Source organism: Hyperolius riggenbachi, chromosome 2, assembly GCF_040937935.1.
Source record: "Hyperolius riggenbachi isolate aHypRig1 chromosome 2, aHypRig1.pri, whole genome shotgun sequence".
NCBI lineage: Eukaryota > Metazoa > Chordata > Amphibia > Anura > Hyperoliidae > Hyperolius > Hyperolius riggenbachi.
The window spans coordinates 160,157,678-160,181,819 of record NC_090647.1 but is presented as its reverse complement, the minus strand read 5'-3'; the positions used below and the strand labels follow the sequence as shown (position 1 = coordinate 160,181,819).

The 24,142-nt window shown below is 43.9% G+C and overlaps 1 protein-coding gene across 2 annotated transcripts in view; it reads right to left on the bottom strand.

Annotated features, from left to right (window-relative positions):
* Nucleotides 1–24,142, bottom strand: part of TSC22D1 (TSC22 domain family member 1) — a 133,868-nt gene that overhangs the window by 12,698 nt on the left and 97,028 nt on the right. Inside the window, exon 1 of one of the 2 annotated variants that reach the window (XM_068267767.1) lies at nt 10,715–11,014. The exons of the other annotated variant lie outside the window; for it this stretch is intronic. Within the exon in view, the coding sequence (XP_068123868.1) occupies nt 10,715–10,860 (146 nt within the window). The 5' untranslated portion in view covers nt 10,861–11,014. Of the gene's footprint in view, nt 1–10,714; nt 11,015–24,142 lie in introns of those variants that run through there. 2 annotated transcript variants of the gene reach the window in all.

The window sequence follows — 24,142 nt, the reverse complement described above, 5'->3', positions numbered from 1 at the left end:
AGCGCGGACAGCGGCGGGAGTGCGCAAAGTACGGATTTCTCCGTCCCTGGGGGTGAAAGGATGGAAAAAGGGGCGGAGAAATCCGTACACGCGGGGGTAAAGTGGTTAAGAGGATGCAGATAGATTAGCTCAGGAATAGAGCTGACATTTAGAGGATTTAATTGGGCCATGGACATGGCACCAAAAAGGAACCAAATAAATATAAAGTAGAACCCCTTTATAGTAATCTTCAAGGGACCTGGCCAAGTAGTTTACTATATTAGAAGTTTACTATATCAGAAATCATACACTGTTCCGTCATACATTGTATAGTAATAGTTATACAGACATTTGCTGGGACCGAGTTTACAATAACAAGATTATATTGTAACTTGATACTGCTCAGGGCGTCATTAACCCCCTCCCGACCACCTAACACCAATCGGCGTCAAGTCCCGGGGCAGTGTTTTGCAGGAGATTGCACGTGCTGATGCTTTGTTCCGTCATCAGTCTCCCATCTGCGATCGCCGCTAGGGGCGGGAGGGGTGAAGGAATCAGGGCTATAAAGAAAAAAAAAGTCATTTTTATATAATAAAAAAACAAAAACAAAAAAAAAACCCTGCCTGCAGCAGCGATCAGAGCCCACCAACAGCAAGCTCTGTTGGTTGTCAGAAAAGGGATGGACGGATTTGTGTGCTCGGTTGTGGGGCTCTGCAGCAAGCCATTAAAGCGGCAGAGCCCCAATTTGTAAAAATACTGTGGTAACACTGTGGTCCCAATTCCAATGAGTACCTATATACCTATAGGGGTCACCAATAGAGCACAGACAACAGACGTGATATCTGTATGCAAGCCTTTTCAGACCGATTTCTTGCATTTAGAATACACCCATCGATCCTCATTTCAATGCTGCATTTATGAAATTTATATAACATTAATATGAAACTGTAGGTGCAGATTAATCATCAAACCTTCACAATTCATAAGCAAGACTTGTTCTAGCCCTGAAGTTTTGACTGAAGTTTGGCTTTGAAGCGCAACTAAATACATGTTTTAAGATTTAATAGCTGATTAAAGAAAATCTTACGTAACAAGAATGTTAAAACCATTCATCAGGGCTCACTTGCTCTTTAGAAAATGTGTTTACAAAAAAAAAAAAGGTCCTGCCTACTGGGGTCATCTATCCAAGACAAGTTGCTGGACCACTTTCCTAAAAGTGTGGTTCTTTGTTTCTTTTTGTCACCACAATCCCTTCAGGCTTCTTTCACAGGCCAACTACAGCCCATAATCACATCGAAGTGCAATGCAATTAATATTTCAATGCATGCCCACACTGGTGAGTCTGCGGTATGACAATCTCCATTGGGATAACATGCAGCATCCATAGAGTTAGTGGATGACACGCATGGTCATGGATGTGATGCAAGCCCAGGTCTATGCACTGTAGCATCACAGCAGGAACATACAATGCAACCGTTGATAAACTTTACAACGCGACCCCATTTTCATGGATGTGCAAAGCAATCGTTAGCGTGAAGGTAGCCCGGACTCCTGCAGTGCTTTGTAGAATAAAACACTTCAGCGCAGATTCACTTATGTCCACCACCAAGAGCACCATAAAAACAGATGCGCTTACCAAATCCTTACAGACCTTAACTACAGGGTCTGTAATATGGCTATATGAGGTCAGCAGCAGGTGTCTTCGCAGCCGGCCTCCTCTCCAGATAGATATGACAATTCAAATCCTCACATGCAGAGTTTCATCAAATTTGAAGCATGCAAAGAAACAATACACATCTAAGCGTATCTATAGGGATTTTAATAGCTCAATAAAAACAGCATAAAAAGTTTTAAAAGTCACTCACATCTGGGCCCTTGTTACAGGGACCCACAATGAAAACAGCACAAAAGATCATAGGACGCCGTCCAGCCACACGTCCCCCTCACCCGACCGGTTTCACTGTCAAAAGTTTCATCAGGGCAGTGCTTTGCCATTTGTTTCCAAGTGATCTCTCTAAAAAGCTATTTTTTAAACTTCACAACTAATTGTGCCCCCCTCACACCTTTGGATAACAGTGAACTCGAGTAGAGTGTGATATGTAGGCTGCCATATTTATTTCCTTTTAAGCAATACCAGTTGCTTGGCAGTCCTGTTGCTCTTCTGGCATCAGTCGTGTTTGATTCACACACCTGAAACAAGCATGCGACTAATCCAGTCAGACTTCAGTCAGAGCACCTGATCTGCGTGCTTGTTCAGGGTGTATGGCTTAAAGTATGAGAGACACAGAATTAGGAGAACAGACAACTGGCATTGCTTAAAAGTAAATATGGCAGCTTCCATATCACTCATCTCGTATTCTGAGGATATACTGTAATGCTAGGTACACCCTATACGTTTTTGCGTTTGATAGATAATTTCCGACATGTCCGATATTACTTTAGATCATTTTACCGCTCGATTTCTCATACAAGTGAATGGCAATTGATAAGAAAAGATAAGAGAATCGAGCAGGAAATAGAGTGGAAAAACGAATCGAAAATCCACAGAGAAAATGCATTGTGTGTACCTAGCACTAGAGGGAGATTTCTTTTTTTGTAACAATCTCATGGAGAATTGACAAATAAGATTTTACTTAGAAAATGTAGTTGCACTTTTAACCAGTTCCTGTCCCAACTACAGTATAATCACGTCATTGCAAGTGGCTTGTGAAAGCCACATGACGTGATTATACGTTTTCCCCTTTATATGAGCACAGCGTGCGTGCTAGCACGCACCTGGGCTCATCAACCCCCCTCCCTCTAACTTCACTAATAAGGGATCCCCTCCCAGGTGTCCGATCCCCCCCCCCCTCCTCCTCCTCCATGATGCGATCGGGCAGCATGGGGAATTGCTAAGAAAACTTTCACCTAATGTTGATGCTGCAGCGGCGATCGGCTCCCCTCCATTCAGTACCGCTAACAGCCTCTATGTGCAGAATGGATCGGGTCCCGGCTTAATGACGTCATCAAGCCGGGACCCGATCCATTCTGCACATGGAGGCTGTCAGCGGTACTGAATGGAGGGGAGCCGATCGCCGCTGCAGCATCAAGATTAGGTGAAAGTTTTCTTAGCTTCCCTGTGCTGCCGATCTCTGGGGGGGGGGGGGGTGCCGGGGATTGGTGTAAGTTTGTGATCAGTAAAAAAAGAAAAAAAAAACACCGCTGCTGGGGGGGGCTCTAGGGGGCGGGGGTTGAGGCAGTGCACAGGGAGCAACACAGGGTCAACAAGGGGAGGGAGGGGGTAAAGGGGCACACACGCACCTGGCTATGGAGGGGGGGGGGGTGAATAGACACAACCAGACAGCTTGGGGGGGAGGGGTACTAAGGCCTGGTTGGGGGGGGGGGGATCAGTAAAAAAAACACACAGCTGCTCGGGGGGGGGGGGGAATCAGTAAATAAAACACCGCTGCTGGGGGGGTTAGGGGGGGCACGGGGAGCAACACAGGATCAACAAGGGGGGGTAAAGGGGCGCACACACACCTGGCTATGGAGGGGGGGGGGGGTGAATAGACAACCAGACAGCTTGGGGGGGGGGGGGGGAATAGATAAATATCCACATCTGGCTAGCTGGGGGGGGAGGGGTACTAAGGCCTGGCTGGGAGGGGGGGGGTATCCAGAGGCACATCTGACCAACTGTGGGGGAGGGAGGCGTATGTAGGTGCACATCTGGCTAACTGGGGGGAGGATCGAACTATAAAGTAGGAAAAAAACTAAATAAAAATCAGACACAAAATGAAAAAATTCATTTTATTTCCAAATAATTTATTGTCATCATACATTGTACTAGGATTGAATTTTAAATGGTAAAATAACCACATCGAATGGAAAAATAAAATGTGTGGGTTTAACTTACAGCAGCAACTTTTATTTTCAAACTATAATGGCTGAAAACTGGGAAATAATGACTTTTTCATTTTTTACCCCTTGTTCCCTTTAAAATGCATAGAAAATAATTTAATTCTTAGCAAAAAGTACCACCCAAAGAAAGCCTAATTGGTGGCAGAAAAAACAAGGTATAGACCATTTATGTATGATAAGTAGTGATAAAGATATTGGCAAATGAATGAGAGGAGTGTGAGATGTAGAAAATTGCTCTGGTTTTTTAGGGGGAAAACCCCAGGGACGCGAAGTGGTTAATGTGGTAACATGTATCCCAAAGCAGTACAAACAGCAGCTTTTTATAGTCCTGCACACTATTCCCTCATGCACGCTGCACCCCGGGGTAATGTACTGTGTGTATATGCAGAGATTTTCCAGCTAGGAGTCACGACAGGTGCACCAGTTCATGTTTTCATGGCTATAGAAATCTATCTGTGCATATATAATAACAGAAGTCCTCCTGGGGATTCTAAACAGCTATAGACCAAGCTAGCCATTGCAGGGATGTTGCATCCATTTCAGGATGTATGAATAGGATTACTCCTGTGTGCCAAGCACAGCCCACTCACTTGCATTCTCAGTTATATCGCTACTTTATCGACTATAATCTACGTAAAGGAAACCAGAGATGTAAAATAATAAAGATTTGATACTTACCCAGGGCTTCCTCCAGCACCATAAGCACGTCTGAGTCCCTGTGCTTCCTCCTGCCAATCAGCTCCGGTAACTGGTTCAGTCGCGTCAGTCGGGGTCTTCTGCACATGCACGGGAAGTCCACGCTTGCATAGAAGACCCCGAATGACGCAACAACCAGTTACCGAGGCTCATTGCTGAACAGCAGACTGTGGGAAGACGGCGAAGGACTCACATGTGCTTATCACCTGTAGGAAGCCCTGGGTAATCTTTATTAATTTAGGTCTCTGGTACACTTTAAAACACAAGCAATTTAAAAAAATAAAATAAAAAAAAAGTTCAGCAATACTTTGTGTGGTGGAACACAGGATAGGTGTGCCATTGCCCAAAACGACTAATCAGCAAAAAAAAAAAAAAGTCCAGACATGCACCACCCTGATAAATTATAATAGCTCTTTGTTCAAGAAATCATCAAACTCAAGTCTGTAAAACATGGCCCATATATAAAATGCTGCACAGGTTATCTGTGGGGGGGAAAGGTTTATTTGGGTGCAGAGTCTCAGCTATGAACATGAAGGGAAGACAACAGAAGCTGAGTAATGGTTAGCTGCTAGGGTTCAGCAGTTAGGATTAGGCACCGACATAAGTGACAGGAATCTGGGCTTCAAAAAAGTCGGGCAACGTGGGTTGGGGTGGGTAGAAGTTAGGGTTAGGCATCAAAAAGTGGACTACAAGTGGGGGAGGAAGGGGGAGAGGTTAGGCATTCGTAAAGTCATTATGTTACAGATGTAAGGTAAAGTAACTTGACAGGCAGCCCATTAGGACAATCAGAGTGCAGGGATCATGTCCTTTATAGTGATTGGACCCGAAGGGGCTCAGGGCGGGAGGAGAGGAGCGCTCCATATTTGCAGAAAGGAGGCTTAAGTTAATAGCGTTTGCTATGCTGCACTACCCGCAGCAAAAGCATGTTGTGGAAATAGTGTGAGTAGCAGGAGGTTACTTGCGCGATTTTCTTTAGTGAATCAACCCATGAGTATTGTTGATGACCTGTAACACACTGCTCATAGGTAGATCACAATTCCTTTAGTTTTGCAAACAGCTTGTGGTGGGTATGTCCATTTCTAAATAGTCGAAAAAGATCTCAAAATCCTTTGACAAGGATTTATAAATATGCATTTCAAGTGCATATTAGTGGCTGGATAGTGTACTGGTTAAGGGCTCTGCCTTGGACTGTCTCCTGACACAGGGGGGACCGGGGTTTGAATCTTGGCCTCCACTACTCAGTAAGCCAGCACCTATTAATGGGAACCTAAACAGAGGGATATGGATGTTTCCTGTTAAACAATACCAGTTGCCTGGCAGTCCGGCTGATCTCATTGGATGCAGTGGTGGCTGAATCACACACCTGAAACAAGCATGCAGCTAATCCAGTCTGACTTCAGTCAGAGCACCTGATCTGCAGGCTTGTTGAGGGGCTGTGGCTAAAAGTATTAAGAGAGACAGCTTCAGCAGGCGAGTCAGGCAACTGGTATTATGTTAAAAGGACAAATCCATATCCTTCTCAGTTTAGGTTCCGATTAAGTAAGACCTTGGGCAAGACTCCTTAACACTGCCAAGTGTGCCCCTAGTGCATACATGTCAAACTCCGGCCGTGAGCCAAATCTGTCCTTCAGAGCCATTAAATCTGGCCCTCAAGTGGTTTCCCCACTTTGCATTATGTTTGTCCCACTCTAGACCACCAGGGAACTGCATTGGGGAGGGAGGACCACTAGATACCAGGGAACTGTATATGAGTTGGAGGGGGCCATTTGACACGATAGAACTTTATAAAGGGAGGAAGGTGGCCAGTAGATAATGAGGTTTGACCCACGACTAGGTCCCACAATTTCGGCCCACTTTGAATATGAGTTTTAAAACTGGTGAGATTGTGCTCTATCTAGCAGGGCTGTGGAGTCGGAGTCGAGGCAATTTTGGGCACCCGGAATCGGAGTCGTTGATTTCATAAACTGAGGAGTCGGAGTTGGGAGTCGGATGATTTTTGTACAAAATCCACAGCCCTGTTAAGTATTAGACTAAGGAGTCGGAGTCGAGGAGTTGGAGTCGTAGCCAATTTGGGTACCCGGAGTCGTGGTTTCATAAACTGAGGAGTTGGAGTTAGAAGATTTTTGTATCAACTCCACAGCCCTGTTATCTAGCTAGAACACAACCCTCCACAGATTATTTTACTGGTCTGTGCAGTCCAGAACCATTCCTTTGCAAAGGAGAGGTTTGAACATGTCGGCCCTTTCACAACATATGCATTTGTAGGTATTATAAGTTGATGCCCTTTTTAAAATGTACATTACAGACTCCGACTCAGTTTATGAGACCTCAGACACTTAATTCTTTCAAAGCTAAAAGAAGATATTTGAGAGTATACTAAAGATGGAATCTCTGCTAATCTGATTGCCTAGCACTAAGGTGGCACGCAAAAAGTTATGCTACAGTACAGCACAAGGTATTAAAACATATGGAGATTGTAGACAAGCCCTTTGGACAATCAGTGTGCTAGGTATTTGCTTAGTACACCTTAGCTGGGTACATCGGAGAGTGATGTGCAGTTAAATGAGCTGACAACACCTCTGCATTCTATGTGCAATCCTCACTGAAATTGCAACAGATCTTCAGATAATGCATATGCATAACAGTAGTACTGTATACAATGGATTAGATCATACAAATAGTAAACCCAAATGTAATATGTCAAACAGATTTCAAGATCAACTCACGTGGAACTGGTTCTAGAGGTGACCACATGGTTACACGTGTTTGTACACAAATTAACGTCTCATTTAAACGTATTACAACTCAAATAAAACTGCTTTTTGTAGTGCACTATAACCCAGATTAGAACTATGTATGAATGTTAGGTTGCATAACAGTGAAGACTTCCTACTAGTGAAACAACTACACACTGGGCTTAAAGTGAACCTGAAGTGGAAATAAACATGTGAGATAATGTACTGTATGTGTCGTATAGATGATAAATGCAACATTAGTAATATAGAAAACTGTCTCAGGCCTCCTGCACACTGCAAATCCGATTAGCGATTCGGTTTTCCCTGGATGCTAGCATCCAGCATGCAGTATCCATTAAAAATTGCAAATTGGAATCCGATGTAAAATCACATCAAAATCGCAAATCGGAATCACGTAGTGTGCAAGAGGCCTCATTTTTATTTACAATTTTTAAGATTGCAATAGAATGTCACAACTGCACTTTAGAATACACACGCTGCCTTTTCAGGTGAAAACAAATACAGAAGTAATGACCCATTGAACAACAAACTCTTTTGCAAAAATGTAAGATTTTTTTTGTTTTTTAACTCTTGCTGTAATGGAAAACAAAGGGAGTCTTAGTAGGGCTAGTACTATGTGTGTATGTGTTTATCTCATCATGTCACATGACACTTCAGGGACGCATCAATTCTTACAGCAAAAAAGTACTTAATCAGGACTATGGGAACACAAACCGTAAAAAGAAAACCATGCAAGCATGTGCAAATGTTTTTGCAAATTAAAGCACATGGTGTGAAAGACTCCCAAGATCAAATTCTGAAGAAAGCTATAATCTTCAGGCCAGTTTGTTCAAGCTATTCAAATGTACCTGACAATTTTCAGCTTGATCAAACCATGTGTAGAAACATTGCTGTAAAGCTGACTTGGGCTTTATGAACTGGAAACATGAAATAGAACATGTCCTGGGTGAGGACCTTGTAAAATTCACCATCCCAAGTCTATTGTCACTTAATCAGAGGCTGCTTCTGGTGAATCTTTAGTGGAACTATTACTACTAGTAATACTGATCCACTACCTGCAGTGTATTTAGAGTGCCTCTTGGAATAGGAACCTGCATACTTTGTTCTAGACCGGAAACTTTAGGCTACTTTCACAGTGGCGTGTAATTGCACTGGTTAGTGAAAGCGACAACACATTATGCTCACAATGCGCTGTGTACAGTGAAGCATGCAGTCAATAAAAAGTATGCTTCACGTATACAGTTCACACATGCATTTAGAGGAAACACACTGCATGCTGTGGAATATAATGCCATCATTTGTTACACCACAATGCTCCTGCCGCACTGTGATCGTAGCATAGGTGGTGCATTGCTGAGCGATAAACCACGCCACTATAAAAAGCATGGCCTTAAAGAATTTTAGACAGAGAGATCCATATTAGAGCTAGCCAAAGAGCACTTAGGAGGTCAGTGAGGCTCTGTTCCCACTTTAGTGGAGGAACTGACATTTTCTTTGCTCCATAGTGAACTGCCCCATTTTATAAATAGCTGTTCACACTTGTCATGCTGCAACTGATCCATGGGATCCGATGCCATAAGCAGCCCGCACTTCGGTGCAGTCTGCGATAATCCTGGGTACAGGGATGCATTCGCCTATGGGGGAGCGCATCTGCCCTAGGCTACAGCCAGACCACGGCGGACCATCAGCTCCCGCTGGCCGCACGTGGTCCAGAAAAAGTGGGAATAGGGTCCAATTGTTGCTACTGCACTTTCCTGGTGACAAGTGTTCTTTAAACAATTTTCTCAATCAAAGCTTAAACTGCAGTTATTAGTAGCGGCACCATTAACCAGTACAGCCTGGCTCCTTCTGCCTGTTACATCACTAGATGTGCAGATCTCATGTACTCACATGAAATCCTACAGTCTACAGTATAAACTGTTCCTGCAATCATTCATAAATGCATCTGTATCATATCCTGATGGAAATGTCTCCAGTTTATGTGAAATGTGATTAGTGAAACCTTTACAGCATTTATAAAGCATTGAGTGCGTCATTCATTGAAAAATTCACAGGGAGGAAAAAAAAATCTCTTCTGCAGCTCTGCATTTGCTGCCAATGTTTCTTTCCAGTGTTTTCCTATGAAGTTGCTCTGCTCTTGTCTAAATCCACACTCATGTCAGATTCCCTAGTTAAATGTATTCTATTTTCTGTCAGTCATCCACCACAACTTCCACCTGCAGCTATATTAAGGTCAATGAGCGTTGCTGCAAATGGTGGAGAATGTGGAATATGCAGACCGGTAAATGTACCCTAACATAAGCAACTTGTAGAAACGGACATCACTACACCTTCACTCAAGATTTATGCAGGTACTGTTAAATGAATGGGTAGCCCCTGTGCAACACAAAGTGTTGTATAAATAGGTCACTGAATATTGGGCAGCACAGTGGCGTGGTGAATAGCACTCTTGCCTTGCAAGGCTCGGTCCCCAGTTCTCCACATGTCTGCATGGGTTTCCTCCCACATCCCAAAAACATTTAAGTTAATTGGCTTGCCCCTAAATTGGCCCTAGATTACAATGGATAGAGGACTACAGTAGGCAGTAGATTGTGAGTTCCTCTGAGGGACAGCTAGAGGCAATGCTACATAAAAAATAAATATTGCCAACAATATCCAACCAGCCTTTTGAAATATTCTCATTTCTTCCTCATCTCCATTTAGTTTGTAGACTGGGCTGCAGTTAGTGCTATAAACACAAACTATACTTACAGTTCACAATCCTGATTATGCCTTCCAAACCTCAACCCTGACCTGATAAGTGTTGTATTGGTTCTGGGAATAGATATTACTTACTGGAAATGCTTAACAGAAAGTGAAAGCAACACACAAAGTAAAAGGTGTTGGAATCTTTGTAATGTAACCAATATTTGACTTCACACACACTGCCACAGCAAATTCACACAGCCCTTTCCAGTTACTAGTCATGCTTCCCTCAGACAAGGTCAGCTGCTGGGAAACTGATTCAGAAGGTATCATTTCAGGTACATGTAAAGTATAAAACACAGGGAAGGAGAGCTTCAACCTTCAAACACAAACTGCAACAAATCCTAGGCAGCTAATCCTTTACTACCAGCACATTTTATTAGCGGTGAAGAGATTAAAGACTTGGTGGGAACAATCTTCCTTAGCAGCTAGCCCATAAACACTGATGGCATTGTTTTACAGCTCCAACTGTCAGTTGTTTTCTGTTTGGGACAAGATGTCCAGTAGACAAGGGCAGCCAAAGAAAGAAAAAAAAAAAAAAAAAGAACGGACAGATGCATCCTCGGCATCAGAAGCCATTCAAAACTAACAGCTTCTGCTACAGATAAAACACTGCACTGAAAAGCTGAACGTGAAAATACCTTTTCAGATGCTGCTCCAGCTCCAAGACAAGCACCTTCATGGTTACCGTGTTTAAGTCTTGTCTATGGTGAATAGTCCATTGCATTGATGTATCTAGGATGATGCTGCTGACTAGCTCATGAATTAGCCCTTCATGCTGTATCATTTCACAAATCTCCCAGAGCTGCCTCTTCTCATCTCAGTGCTCTGCTCCTTGTGAGCCCTCTGCTACAGGGGAGGGGAGAATATTTTTGCACTAGAACACAGAGCTCCTGTACATTTGGCGGGGATGTTCATGCCTGGCTTGACTACAGATCAAGAGGAGGAAACAAGGGCAGATGACAACACAAGCAGCAGGTCACATGATGCAGTATTACATAAAGCATCAAGAGAGATTAAAATCTTTACAACTGGGGGATTTCACATCTCAGCAAACACAGGCGCTCGCTCCCTTCAACGGTGGGCTAATCCAGTTATGAAACTGCCACCCTATCTCACTGGAGCCTCGTTACTAATTGGTGCCCATTTTCGCCTTATAATCCACTTACAAGGTACCGGTTACTCGATTTCAGTTTGAAAAGTTTACTATCAAAACTGTCGACACCGAGTTAAAGGCAGAATGAAGAGGAGTGGCTGGAACAAGTATGCCGATCAACACTAGATTAAGCAGTTGCACCATCCCCAAGCCTGAAGGGGTTAAAGACATCCACTTACTTCAGTGACAAGCAATTATCAGCTAGGCTGAGGGACTCTCACGGTCTCCAAGCATTACTGTCGTGATAAAGGAGTCCTGGAGACAAGCTAAGGCATTGAACCCCACTTGAGCAGCATCTTGCTAGGATTCATCAGATTCACACCCTGCAGGAATGGCTGGGAAAGTTGAGAGTCAAACCAACTTTACAGTGCAAGTTTCATACTTAAAACAAAAACAAATTGAATGCAAACCACACACCAAAAACTTTCTGCATCAACACTTGTGACAAAACCACTATTTACACATTTCTCAGCAGCATCAAACAGTGAAGTCATCTCTCCAGTTGTAAAAAGTCTGGCAGATAATTTTGTTATTGTGGAAAGGGCTAAAGACTTTCAGGTTTTTACTGTGGTCTGTGTCCAGTGTTCTCCCCGGAAATTATTTCCAACCGGGTGGCATGAAAAAGTAGCCGGGTGGGGCAAGATGAGAGAATGCAAGGTTGGTGTTTCTGTGCACAACTCTGCTCACAGCATAAGAGGAGGTGAGTTGATAACAGCCGGGTGGTCACCAAAACTAGCCAGGTGAAGCACCTGGCTAAAAGAGCCTGGGGAGAACACTGGTGTCCATTGGGTACCTACAGTTACCTGCAAAAACGAGTTGAGTAAATCCAGCTAAAAGGGACACAGACGGCAAAAAATAAATAAAAACATTAGGGTTAACTATAACATTTGTAGAGCGCTTTTCTCCCATAGGACTCTAAGCACATACAGGATTATTCAATATCTCCAGTCTATTAAAGCTGAAAGCAATGGTTACAGTTCTATACAGAGCTGTTCTTTTTCCAGTCTTCAGTGTAAGAATGTAACATTGCTGAAACTAATATGTTATGCTTTTTTCCAGGGCTGTGGAGTCGGAGTCGTGGAGTCGGGCAATTTTGGGTGCCTGGAGTCGGAAAAAAATGCACCGACTCCGACTCCTAATGAATTTGTAACTGTAATTAAAATAGAAATTATTATTATTATTTAGTATTTATATAGCGCTGACATATTACGCAGCGCTGTACAGTGTGTAATAATATATACATATACATATACACATATATATATATATATATATATATATATATATATATATATATATATATATATATATATATATATATATATATATATATATATATATATATATATATATATATATATATATATATATATATATATATATATATATATATATATATTTTGTCTTGTCACTAACTGTCCCTCAAAGGAGCTCACAATCTAATCCCTACCATTGCCATATGTCTATATTATGTAGTGTAAGTACTGTAGTCTAGGGCCAATTTTTTTTAGGGGGAGCCAATTAACTTATCTGTATGTTTTTGGAATGTGGGTGGAAACCGGAGTGCCCGGAGGAAACCCACGCAGACACGGAGAGAACCAGGGACCCAGCGCTGCAAGGCGAGAGAGCTAACCACTACGCCACCGTGCTGCCCACTATGATAAAATGTTCTATTTCTCAGATAATAGTCATTAAAAATAATGTATATATACAGTATATATACAGTAATAGCTGTGCTTAGTCCACAAAAATTAAAATTAACCAATCAAAATTAGTTACTTGTGCTGCTTCAATAAAGCAGTCCCCGTATTTTTAAGGTCAGATATACATATCTGATTGTGACTGTTTATATGATGTGTACACAGGAATCTCTTATATAAACTAAATAACATCTATGCTGTAAGAATAAAGCCTGATGTGTAGATGTGTCACTAATAGAGATGGTCAACGAGATGGAAATAATTCTGCATTGATGCTGATTTATGCAAATGTATGCACTCCCTTTGCTGATGAAATCAAATAATTTGATATGTTAAAATTTGGTTTGGTGACTACAAATTAAAGGGTACCTGAGACGGATGAAAAGTAAAGTTTTATACATAACTGGGGCTTCCTCCAGCCCCCTTCAGGCTAATCAGTCCCTCGCTGTCCTCCACCACCCGGATCTTCTGATATGAGTACTGGTAATTCAGCCAGTCAGCGCTGTCCGGCCGCATGCCGCTCCCACAGCCAGGAACATTCTGCACCTGCGCAATAGTGCTGCACAGGTGTAGTATGCTCCTGGCGGCGGAGTGTGTGCATGCGCACTACGCCCGACTGTCTCAAGTACCTGGACTCATAGCAGAAGATCCAGGTGGTGGAGGAGGACAACGAGGGACTGATTATCCTGAAGGCGGCTGGAGGAAGCCCAAGGTATGTATAAAACTTAAATTTCATCTGTCTCAGGTTTACTTTGTTACACAGTAGTACTACAGTACTATACTCTACATATGCACTCCCCACAGAGCTGCAGGGAATCCACTGAGAATGCTGTGCACATTGAACACAGAGGTGTTGTCTGTCACCCATAAACCTTGTTCAGATTGTGCATGAAGAATGTAATAGAGGAAGAATCTCCTCATTCCCCTGCAGAGTACCTGCACATCATTCTTACATGTACCCACACTTACATTGCCTAGGGCCTGATAGATGTTCTTTGTTCCGGTTTGTACCTTTTACAAGTCAGAAGACTTAAGATGAAACAAATACACAGCCAAGTTACAGAAAAAGCACCATCCTCTCGTGTCAGCAATGGGAACCCACTACCAACCCTAGGCTTCACCTACTAACTCACACCATCATAAATCATAACGCCATATTGTGGGTGCCTTGTCAAAAATCATCCTCCAAGAAGACTGCTGATGTCCTCAGGGCTGTGGAGTCGGAGTCGAGGAGTCGGATTCGGGGCAATTTTGGGTGTCTGGAGTCGGAGTCGGGAAAAAATGTACTGACTCTGACTCCTAATGAATTTAAACTAATTAAAATAGAAAATATGATAAAATATTCTATTTCTCAGATAATAGTTATCATAAATAATTTATATATACAGTAATAGCGGTGCTTAGTCCAGAAAAATGAAATAAACCAATCAAAATTAGTTACTTCTGTGCTGCTTCAATAAAGCAGTCCCCGTATTTTTAAAGTCAGATATACATATCTGATTGTGACTGTACAGTATATAGGATGTGTACACAGGAATCTCTTATATACTAAATAACATCTATGCTGCAAGAATAAAGCCTGATGTGTAGCCGTGTCACTAATAGACATGGTCAATGAGATAAAAATAATTCTGCGTTTATGCTGATTTATGCAAATGTATGCACTCTCTTTGCTCATTAAATCAAATAATTTGATAAAGTGGTGAAAATTTGGTTTGGTGACTATGAATTAAATGGTACCTGAGATGAATGAAAAGAAAAAAGTTTTATACATACCTGGGGCTTCCTCCAGCCCCCTTCAGGCCAATTAGTCCCTCGCTGTCCACCTCCACCACCTGGATCTTCTGCTATGAGTCCCAGTAATTCAGCCAGTCAGCGCAGTCCGGCCACATGCCGCTCCTACAGCCAGGAGCATTCTGCACCTGCACAATAGTGCTGCGCAGGTGTAGTACGCTCCCGGCGGCGGAGTGTGTGCATGCGCACTACGCCAGACTGGCTCAAGTACCTGGATTCATAGCAAAAGATCCAGGTGGCGGGAGAGGACAGCGAGGGACTGATTAGCCTGAAGAGGGCTGGAGGAAGCCCTCGGTATGTATAAAACTTAAATTTCATCTGTCTCAGGTTTACTTTGTTACATAAAGTACTATACTCTACATATGCACTCTCCACAGAGCTGCAGGGAATCCACTGAGAATGATGTGCACATTGAACACAGAGGAGTTGTCTATCACCCATAAACCTGGTTCAGATTGTGCATGAAGAATGTGTAATAGAGGAAGAATCTCCTTATTCCCCTGCAGAGTACCTGCACATCACTCTTACATGTACCCACAGTTACATTGCCTAGGGCCTGATAGACGTTCTTTGTTGCGGTCTGTAGCTTTTACAAGTACTCTTACCAAGGACTAGTTTTAGTCTATGACTAAAGGGAATAAATATGGCAGTCTCCATATCCTCACATCAGTTGTCTTTTAAAATTCCTAAGCATTGGCAGATAAGAGACGAATTTCATGTTACATACTTTAAATCAACAAGATTGTAATATGCAAATTAGAGGAGTCGAGGAGTCGGAGGAATCCTAAACTGACTAGTCGGAGTCTGGATTTTTGTACCGACTCCACAGCCCTGGATGTCCTCCAAAATCTTACGGGAAATGTACAGTAATCATTTCATCCAAGCAGCGCAGTCATGTGATATTCTTATGTCTCTTCTTTGCAAAGTGATTGGAAATGGTGGAGAGCGGAGTAGAGGCTGCTGCATTGGATTGGTACATTCTATAATAAAATGAGTTTAACATTTGCAGCATCAACTAGGTATTATAAGCATCTCACTGACTATACTTAACTTGATCATACAAGACAAGCTTTGCTGTAGACTACTAAAAGAACATATCATCTGTATAGAGCAATGGGGAAAAACCATCAGTCCCAACATCTGGGAATGCCTGAAATGTTGAAACTTGTTGTGAATAGAAGAGATACAGCTTGATTCATCAAACATCGGTATATATACTGCACACACACAGCACCAAGTGTGCAACTACCACACCCTGTGTTCGTAGTGTGACTGCGGTACTCAAGTAGCGTGCCCGCTACTATGGTAACGGGCGCTCGGTAACGTTACCCCGCGCTGTGTGTGAGCAATGCTATATATTTACCAATGTTTGATGAATCAAGCCCAATGTTACTTAGACCCATTGTGAAGCTACGTACCCATCCTTCCAAACTTTAATCTTTAGTTTTACGGTTAGCAGATTGAGGTTTATTAATTTCTCACTAACTGTTGCCAGCGAACTGTCAATCTCCTCACATAGATGGCCGATCATTTCTAATATAATGCAGGGATGCTGGGAAATGTAGCCAGACGCGTATTCTTCTTACTTTGATGTCATTAGGTCACATCTGACCAAACTGACTATCCACCACTACTTAAATAATAATAATAATGTAGCCCATGTATCTACAAAAGGTAGTAGCTGCCATCAAACACACATTTACATTTTCAAAAGTGCTTATGTATAAAAAACACAAGCAGCATTTATGGATTCCAGGTAGAGTGTGCCGTTTTCTATGGGAAATCCCCAGCACAGCTCTGGGCAGGATTTCCTCCATATGAACATGTGGCTGGAGTAATGTGCACAAGCAGAGCACTACTATACACTATGCAATCAGATGCCAGGAACCTGTTTTCCAAGTTCCCTGTGCAGATGTATACTTCACTCAGAAAGGGCCCTTCCCACTGTCGTAGGAACCATTCCAGGTCACCATGGTGAACAGGATCTGTCCCACCCCAATTTATGGCTATAAAGTGGTGTGGCTGCAAAAGTAATAGGAATAATATGATGATCATGGTTTCAGGATAAAATACCAGGGAACTATCAAAAATAGTAAGAGGCATAACCTGCATTTTAGGCATCCTTCCAGAGGATTGCTTCTTGCTTGCTGCGCCACTAACACACACAAACCTGCTGACTAGTTACGACACGATACAAAGAGATAAAATTGGTACAGAGAGGAAAAAAAACACTTCAACTTCAGAAGTGACATCACTGCTTACTTCCTGCATTCAAAGTGCACCACATGGTCACTGCTATTCCCTCTGCACTGCTGTTAACTTTCTTAGCTGCCACTAATCTCATCCTCAATGCGTCCAAGACTGTGGAACTGATTGTGGACTTCAGAAAAACACCCTCCCGCCCTGCCACCAGTCCTCAGGGGTGAGACTGAAGTCTCCAGGGTACCGTGTGTTCGATTGCTGGGCACCACCATATCCAGTGACCTAAGATGGGGACAGAATACCCCCAGAATCCAGAACAATGCTCAGCTGAGGCTATTTTTCCTGCACCAGCTGAAGAAATTCAGCATCGCGTGGGAACTGCTCACCAGTTTTCACTGCGCAGCAGTTGAGTCCATCCTTTGCTCCTCCATCATTGTCTGGTATGCGGGGGCCACCGCTAGTGACAAGTATAAACTTCAGAGAGTAACTAGCGCTGCAGAAAAGATCATCGGTACACCTTGCCTCCTCTCTACCTCCTACACACCGCCAGAATGATGAAAAGAGCCAAAAGGATGTCACAAGACCCCTCCCACCTAGGTAGCCACTACTTTGAGTCCCTCCCATCGGGCTGCTGCTTCAGATCAGTCCGCTCCAGCACCGTGAGGTGCAGAAACACCTTTTTTTCTCCAGGCTGTCTTCCTGTTGAACACGCCGCCCACCTGGGCCTCCGTTTAATCCATGGACAGCTCAGCGCTCCAGGTGCCCACACTGACCCTTGGTGCCCCTTCACTTGTATCAATGTACTCTGTCCCAATGCTATGCATGTATACCTGTAATTGTACGTACTTTATACTTTGCACTTTTCCCCAATGCCATGAATGTATGTTTTATGTAGGTTTAAGGTCTCTCGCTTTCTGCCTTTGCCATGTGTACCACAACCAATTCTGGGTACGCCAAAGCGTACTCTGCGAATAAAATTATTCAGATGCTGATTCATCTGCATGGGTTGCGTGCGTGCATGCAGGCACACACACACACAGAAAATGCAGTCAGAGGGAGATGCATATTGTGATAGTTACTGAAGTCATCCAAAGCCTCATACACATGAGTACGTACACCTGCTAAGATCAAGACTCAATATCTCAGACAACAGTTCAGGGATGGGAGTGCTGAACAGATGTGTCTGTACTTTTGGAAGGTGGTGAAGGGACAATATGCGGTGCTTGAAAAGAGCAGCTTGTGGAGTCAGGATGAGATGGAGAATAAGTCATTATGGCAACAGACCTAGCAACTGGGTCGTGCCCGGAATTGGGCTTGGCACTACAGGGTACTGATACAGATACAAATACAGGATGGAACATGCAGTCAGAAGGAACAAAACGAAAACAGATGCAGGGGGATACAATGAAGCAGTTACAAATTAAAAATACACCGAAAGAACAGGCAAAAAGTTCGCTGGAGCTAGACAGCGCCGTCCATGTGCAGTGTGCCTCAGTTCAGCATGCTATAATGTGGCTTGAATTTGTAGGGTGGGGATGGGCAATTCCCATGGAGAGAGTTCAGAAGGTTGACAGCATAGGGAAAGAAACTGTTCTTATGTCTCGAGGTCTTGGCGAGGATGGACCGGAACCGGAGTCTTCGGCTCGAGGGAAGCTGACTAAAGAAGCGGTGGCCTGGGTGCGTGGAGTCATTGGTGATCTTTAATGCTCTGGTGTTCAGCCTGGAGTGGTAGAGGAGGTCCAGAGTAGGAAGGGCTTTCCCGATGATCCTCACTGTTGATCTGATGATCCGCTGCAGTTTGAGCCTGTCGCTGGTGGAGGAGCCGGCATACCAGACCAGGATGGAAGAGCATAGGACAGATTCGATTGTAGCAGAGTAGAAGTTAGTCAGAAGTTTTGGGGCCATACCAAACTTTAGTTGGCGAAGAAAGAAAAGTCTGTTGGGCTTTCCTCTGTGTGGAGGCAGTGTTGGCTTTCCACCTCAGGTCATTTGAGATGGTTGTGCCCAGAAGGCGGACGCAGGGAACTCTTTCCACTTCCTTGCCATCAATACGGATTGGAAGTAGGGTGGGAGCACGCCTCCTGAAATCAATGATCATCTCCACAGTTTTCGCTGTGTTAAGGACCAATCCATTCTCTCTGCACCAGTGGCAGATACTGTCGACCTGGTGGCGGTACACCTTCTCATCGTTATTGGTGATGAGACCGACTATGGTTGTGTCGTCTGCAAATTTGATTACTTTTACAGAGTCCGACGAGGATTTGCAGTTGTTCGTGTACAGAGAGAACAGAAATGGTGACAGGACACAGCCTTGTGGGGCTCCTGTATTGGTGGTCCTAGGTAGTGAGGAGATCGTTCCTAACCTGACGACCTGGGATCTGTTGGTGAGGAAGTCTGTGATCCACCGTCGTAGGGAGGGGTGGACACCTAGCGTGGCGAGATTGTCTTGAAGTATTTTGGGGCTGATGGTATTGAATGCTGAGCTGAAGTCCAGTAGGAGGATCCTGGCGTAGGAGTCTAATCTATCCAGGTGATCATAAACTAGCTCCAAGCAGATGTTGATGGCATCATGGGTGGACCTGTTAGCTTTGTACGCGAACTGGTGTGGGTCCAGCAGTCCCTCTGTGGCTTACTTGAGGAGGGGGAGCACCATGCTTTCAAAAGCTTTCATGATCATGAAAGGGAGTGCCACCGGTCTGAAGTTGTTGAGGTCGAGGATTCCCTGCTTTTTGGGGACAGGGATAATGGCGGACCTCTTGAAGCATGCTGGGACTTTGCCTTCCTGGAGGGACCTCGTGAAGAGAGGGTCGGGGTGAGCTGACGGGCGCAGGTTTTCAGGCAAGCTGGTGACACTCCGTCCGGACCTGAGGCTTTCCTAGCATTTAGCCTTAGCAAGTGTTTCAGTAAATCAGCCTCCCTCACTGACGGTGGTGGGGAGTCTGGGCCCCTGGAGTCAATGGCCGGCTACTGTACGGGTGGCAGTGGGAGACCTGCAGGAGCTGGCTGGTTCTCGAATCTGCAATAGAAGTCGCTGAGACTCTCGGCAAGCTCAGTGCTGGGTGTAGCATGCTGTGGGGGGGGGGGCTTATAGTTGGTGGCAGCCTTAAGCCCTTTCCACACAGCTCGTGCGTCGTTTGAGGAGAGGTTCTGTTCCAGCTTTTCCACGTAGAACTTCTTTGCGGACCTCAGGTCTCTGTTTAGGTTGTTTCTTGCCCTCTTGTAATCCTCCTGGTTGCCGGACTTGTGTGCGACTTCTTTGCTGCGCCGCAGTTGTCGTAGTCTTTTTGAGAACCACGGTTTGTCGTTTGGATATAGTTTGAAGGTTTTAGTTGGGATACAGGAGTCCTCGCAGAAGCTAATGTACGAGGATACGTTGTCTGCTCACTTGTCCAGGTTAGGCGATTCCAGAGCCTTCCAATCTGTGCAGTCAAAGGAGGCCTGAAGTTGTAGTTTAGCCTCACTTGACCACACTTTGGAGGACTTGGTGACAGGTTTTGAGGTTTCCAGGCGCCTTTTGTAAGTAGGTAACAGATGGATGATGCAGTGGTCAGATGATCCTAGCGCTGCCCACGGTGTCGCTTTGTATGCACCTTTCAAGACCGTGTAGCAATGGTCGAGGGCGTTGGCACTTCTGGTGGGGCAGGTGACGTGCTGATGGAAGCGAGGCTGCACTCTTTGCGGAGGTTAGCCTTGTCGAAATCCCCCAAGATGATAAACAGCGAGTCCGGGATGGTCTTACTGAGATCACACAGGCGGCATTCACCTCTGCGTCAGGGGGGATCAAACCCCCCCCCCCCCCCCCCCCCCAGGACATAGGAAGAGAATTCCCTGGGCAAGTAAGTTGGCCTGCAATTGATGAGGAGGAGTTCTAGATCTGGGGTGCATTTCTTGGCCAGGACAGCGGTGTTTGAGCACCAGGCGGAGCTGGCGTAGAAGCAGATGCCGCCCCCTTTATTTTTCCCAGAGAGGGTGCTGTCGCGGCCCGCCCGGATGAGGCTGCAATCTGGGAGCTGGAGAGTAGATAGCACCCTCTACTACGCTGTAACATCTATATTTCACACCACGCTGCAACACTGGTAAAGTACACAGCCAGTAACAAGACATTCAGTTCCAGACTGTAAAGAAGGGGCGACCTAAATGGGCTCCTAGTTCACAGACCACAAAGTACACCTGGAATGAGGGACAAGTCAAGAGCTGTTTTCGAAACCAAAGACAGTATAAAGAGCCAACATTTTCTTCCCAAGACAAAAGAAATAAGATACAGCAAAGTTGTCAGGCAGAAAAATACAAAAATGCCGAGAGTAATGCCAAAGTATTTGTTTACTACGAGGTGTGTTGTGCATTCAATGTAGTAAGAATCCACTTGCTTGTCTGGTGTGTCCCGATATTTTTTCTCTAACCCTTCATATATACAGGATAAAGGTTACCCGAACCACACTTTTCTGAGATGAGCTGTATAGGGGGGAGCTGTTCAAGGTCTGCCTATCAGCTCATTCTGCGCTATGGAAAGTAGAGAGGGAAAACAGACAGTGGTCAGCCGAGTTGTGTGGTGGGAAAGCCACTGATGTTTTGGAACACACGTCACACTTACACATTTGATTTTTCTTACTTGAAAGATGGCTTTTTATATCTGACTTTTTTTTTGTATAAAGTTACAAAGCCAACCAGAGAAATGTACTTACTAATAGTTCCTTTCTCTTCAAATGAGCAACAACCTGGCCACAGTCCCTCCTGTTTACTGACAGTAAGTGGGGGTCTGATGTTCTCTGTTGCCTGCAGCCTCCGCAAATTGCCCTGGAAAGTCCTCTGATCCGGGGCATACTGCGCAGGTCCAAATCAGGCTGTGCGCGCTTCCCAGTCACGCTACCGTGGCTGGGAGTGCGCACAGCCTGACTGCGCTGACAGGTTGACTTACTAGGGCAAGTTGCGGAGGCTGCAGTCAGCGGAGGACAGTGGCGAGGGACTGATCAGGCCTGAGGAGGCTGGAGGAAGCCCCAGGTATTTATACTTTATTCTATCCTCCCTGGTCTCAGGTACACTTTAAAGGACCTCTGTCTCGAAAATCTTAAAATGTAAAATACTGTACATGTAAACATATACAAATAAGAAGTACATTTCTTCCAGAGTAAAATGAGCCATAAATTACTTTTCTCCTATGTTCCTGTCACTTACAGTAAGTAGTAGAAAACTGACATTGACAGATTTTGGACTAGCCCATCTTCTCATGGGGGGTTCTCAGGGTTTTCTTTGTTTTCAACAGCATTTCCTCAAGAGCAGTTGATCCATCCAACTGCCAAAAATAGTGTACAGTGAGCAGGGAGGCTGGCCAGCAACTTTGTATAAATACTTTTCAGGGAGTGCCTTTATAAAGAATAAAGGTCATGCTGAGAATCCCCTGTGGAGAGCTGGACTAGCCCAAAACCTGTTGGTAATGTCAGATTTCTACTACCTACTGTAAGTGACAGCAACATAGGAGAAAAGTAATAAATAGCTCTATTTACTCTGGCAGAGACATGCTTCTTATTTGTATGTTTTACATTTTTAGATTTTCGCGACAGTTTTACTTAAAGCTGAATATCTGACAACCCAGGAAGATGTGACCCAACGACGTCCCCAGACCCATCTTCCTGCGGGCGGGTAAACGTGACCGCATGCGGTACTTTGCACGGAGTCGTCGGGTATCTTAAAGATCTGGTTGTCCATGATGGTTGCTATCACCACACATCGGCAAACGTCACTTGCTTACCTACGCGCCTGTACCTATGTGTCGATATGGCAGAAACTATCGCTTGCTGCTCATAAAAATCGCCGGTTGTCTGAAAAAATGCATAGTGCATACGGGCCTTTAGAAGCACTCATGATGGCATCATTCTGCTCTTCCCTCCTGTAATGAAGCTTTCACACTCAGAAATGCGCTGGCCTATTCCAATACAAAAGGCTCTAACAAACTGCAGCCCCTTCCCTATCCAGGTATGAACGCAGCTGTGCAGGAAAGTATATTCACTGAGGCAGGGAACACACTTGACTGTTTTCGTGCGCGTTTTCTGCACAGAAAAACTGAGAACTCATGTTAATCAATGGGCTAGTACACACTTAATATGTTGTTCGCGCGCAGAAAAAAAACTGACATTCTGCATCCTGATTCTGCACATTTTGTTAGTTTTCTCTATCAACTACATCAGCTGCTGTGAAAAAAACCCGCGCGTTTTCCTGCATAGAAACACTTGGTGTGCAGAAAAAGTATGCAGGAAAACGCGCACAGAAAACTGAAAGACAAGTGTGTTCCCTGCCTGAACGTAAATAAGAGAATTAGATTTATATACCAACTATGTTTAACTGCAAATGCATTCAATAAATTCACTACAAAACGAGATTCATCTTTGGTTTATATAGTTCTTAAAGGACATCCGAAGTGAAAATAAACTGATGAGAAGAACAATTGTATCCCAAGTCTCCAAAAAAATATGACTTTTTTTTTTTAGATATCCCACAGTTTTATTTTATATTTAAATCTAAGTTTTTACTGTTTCATTGTCTTTGCTCAATGACACCTTCATTGAAGTATGTCAGAGCTCAAATCTGAATTATTGACCCTTTTTATCTCTTTCCAGCTCTCAGAAGCCATTTTCTGACAGGAAAGTGTTTTATGGCTGTAATTACTTATCAGTTAGGGGTATGCTTTAGTCTGACCCAGTCAGAAACTGTCACTTGAATACATGATATTTAACTTTTTCAGGCAGAGGGAAAAAAAAAAAAAAAGGAGCACAGCCTAGTTATTTGTGTGCTCGGCACTGTACATACCCATGTCTATCCCATAATGTCACCTCGGTTGTCCTTTAAGAATGTTTAAAAAAGTGTGACAGCAGTACTTGAACTAAAAGTAAGAACATACTTTATTTTTAAACAACACTATAGGAAAAGAAAAGCTCATGAATACAAAAGAGGAGAGAAAAATAAAACCCTACTGAATGCCATACTTTAAGAACCTGTAACGAGCATCTATTTCACAGAACAGCGATGCAAAACACAACAAGCAAAGGGCAAGTAAGTGAGCAATTATCTGCAATACAACAAAGCAAACCATCCTCATGTAATCCACGGTAATAAAACATAAGGCATTGCCCAGTTATGTGCAAATTTACACTCCAAGCATATTAGAAACCAGTTTGATTCTTAGACAAACTGGATTAGGCAAAGAACAGAGCACAGAAGATGGC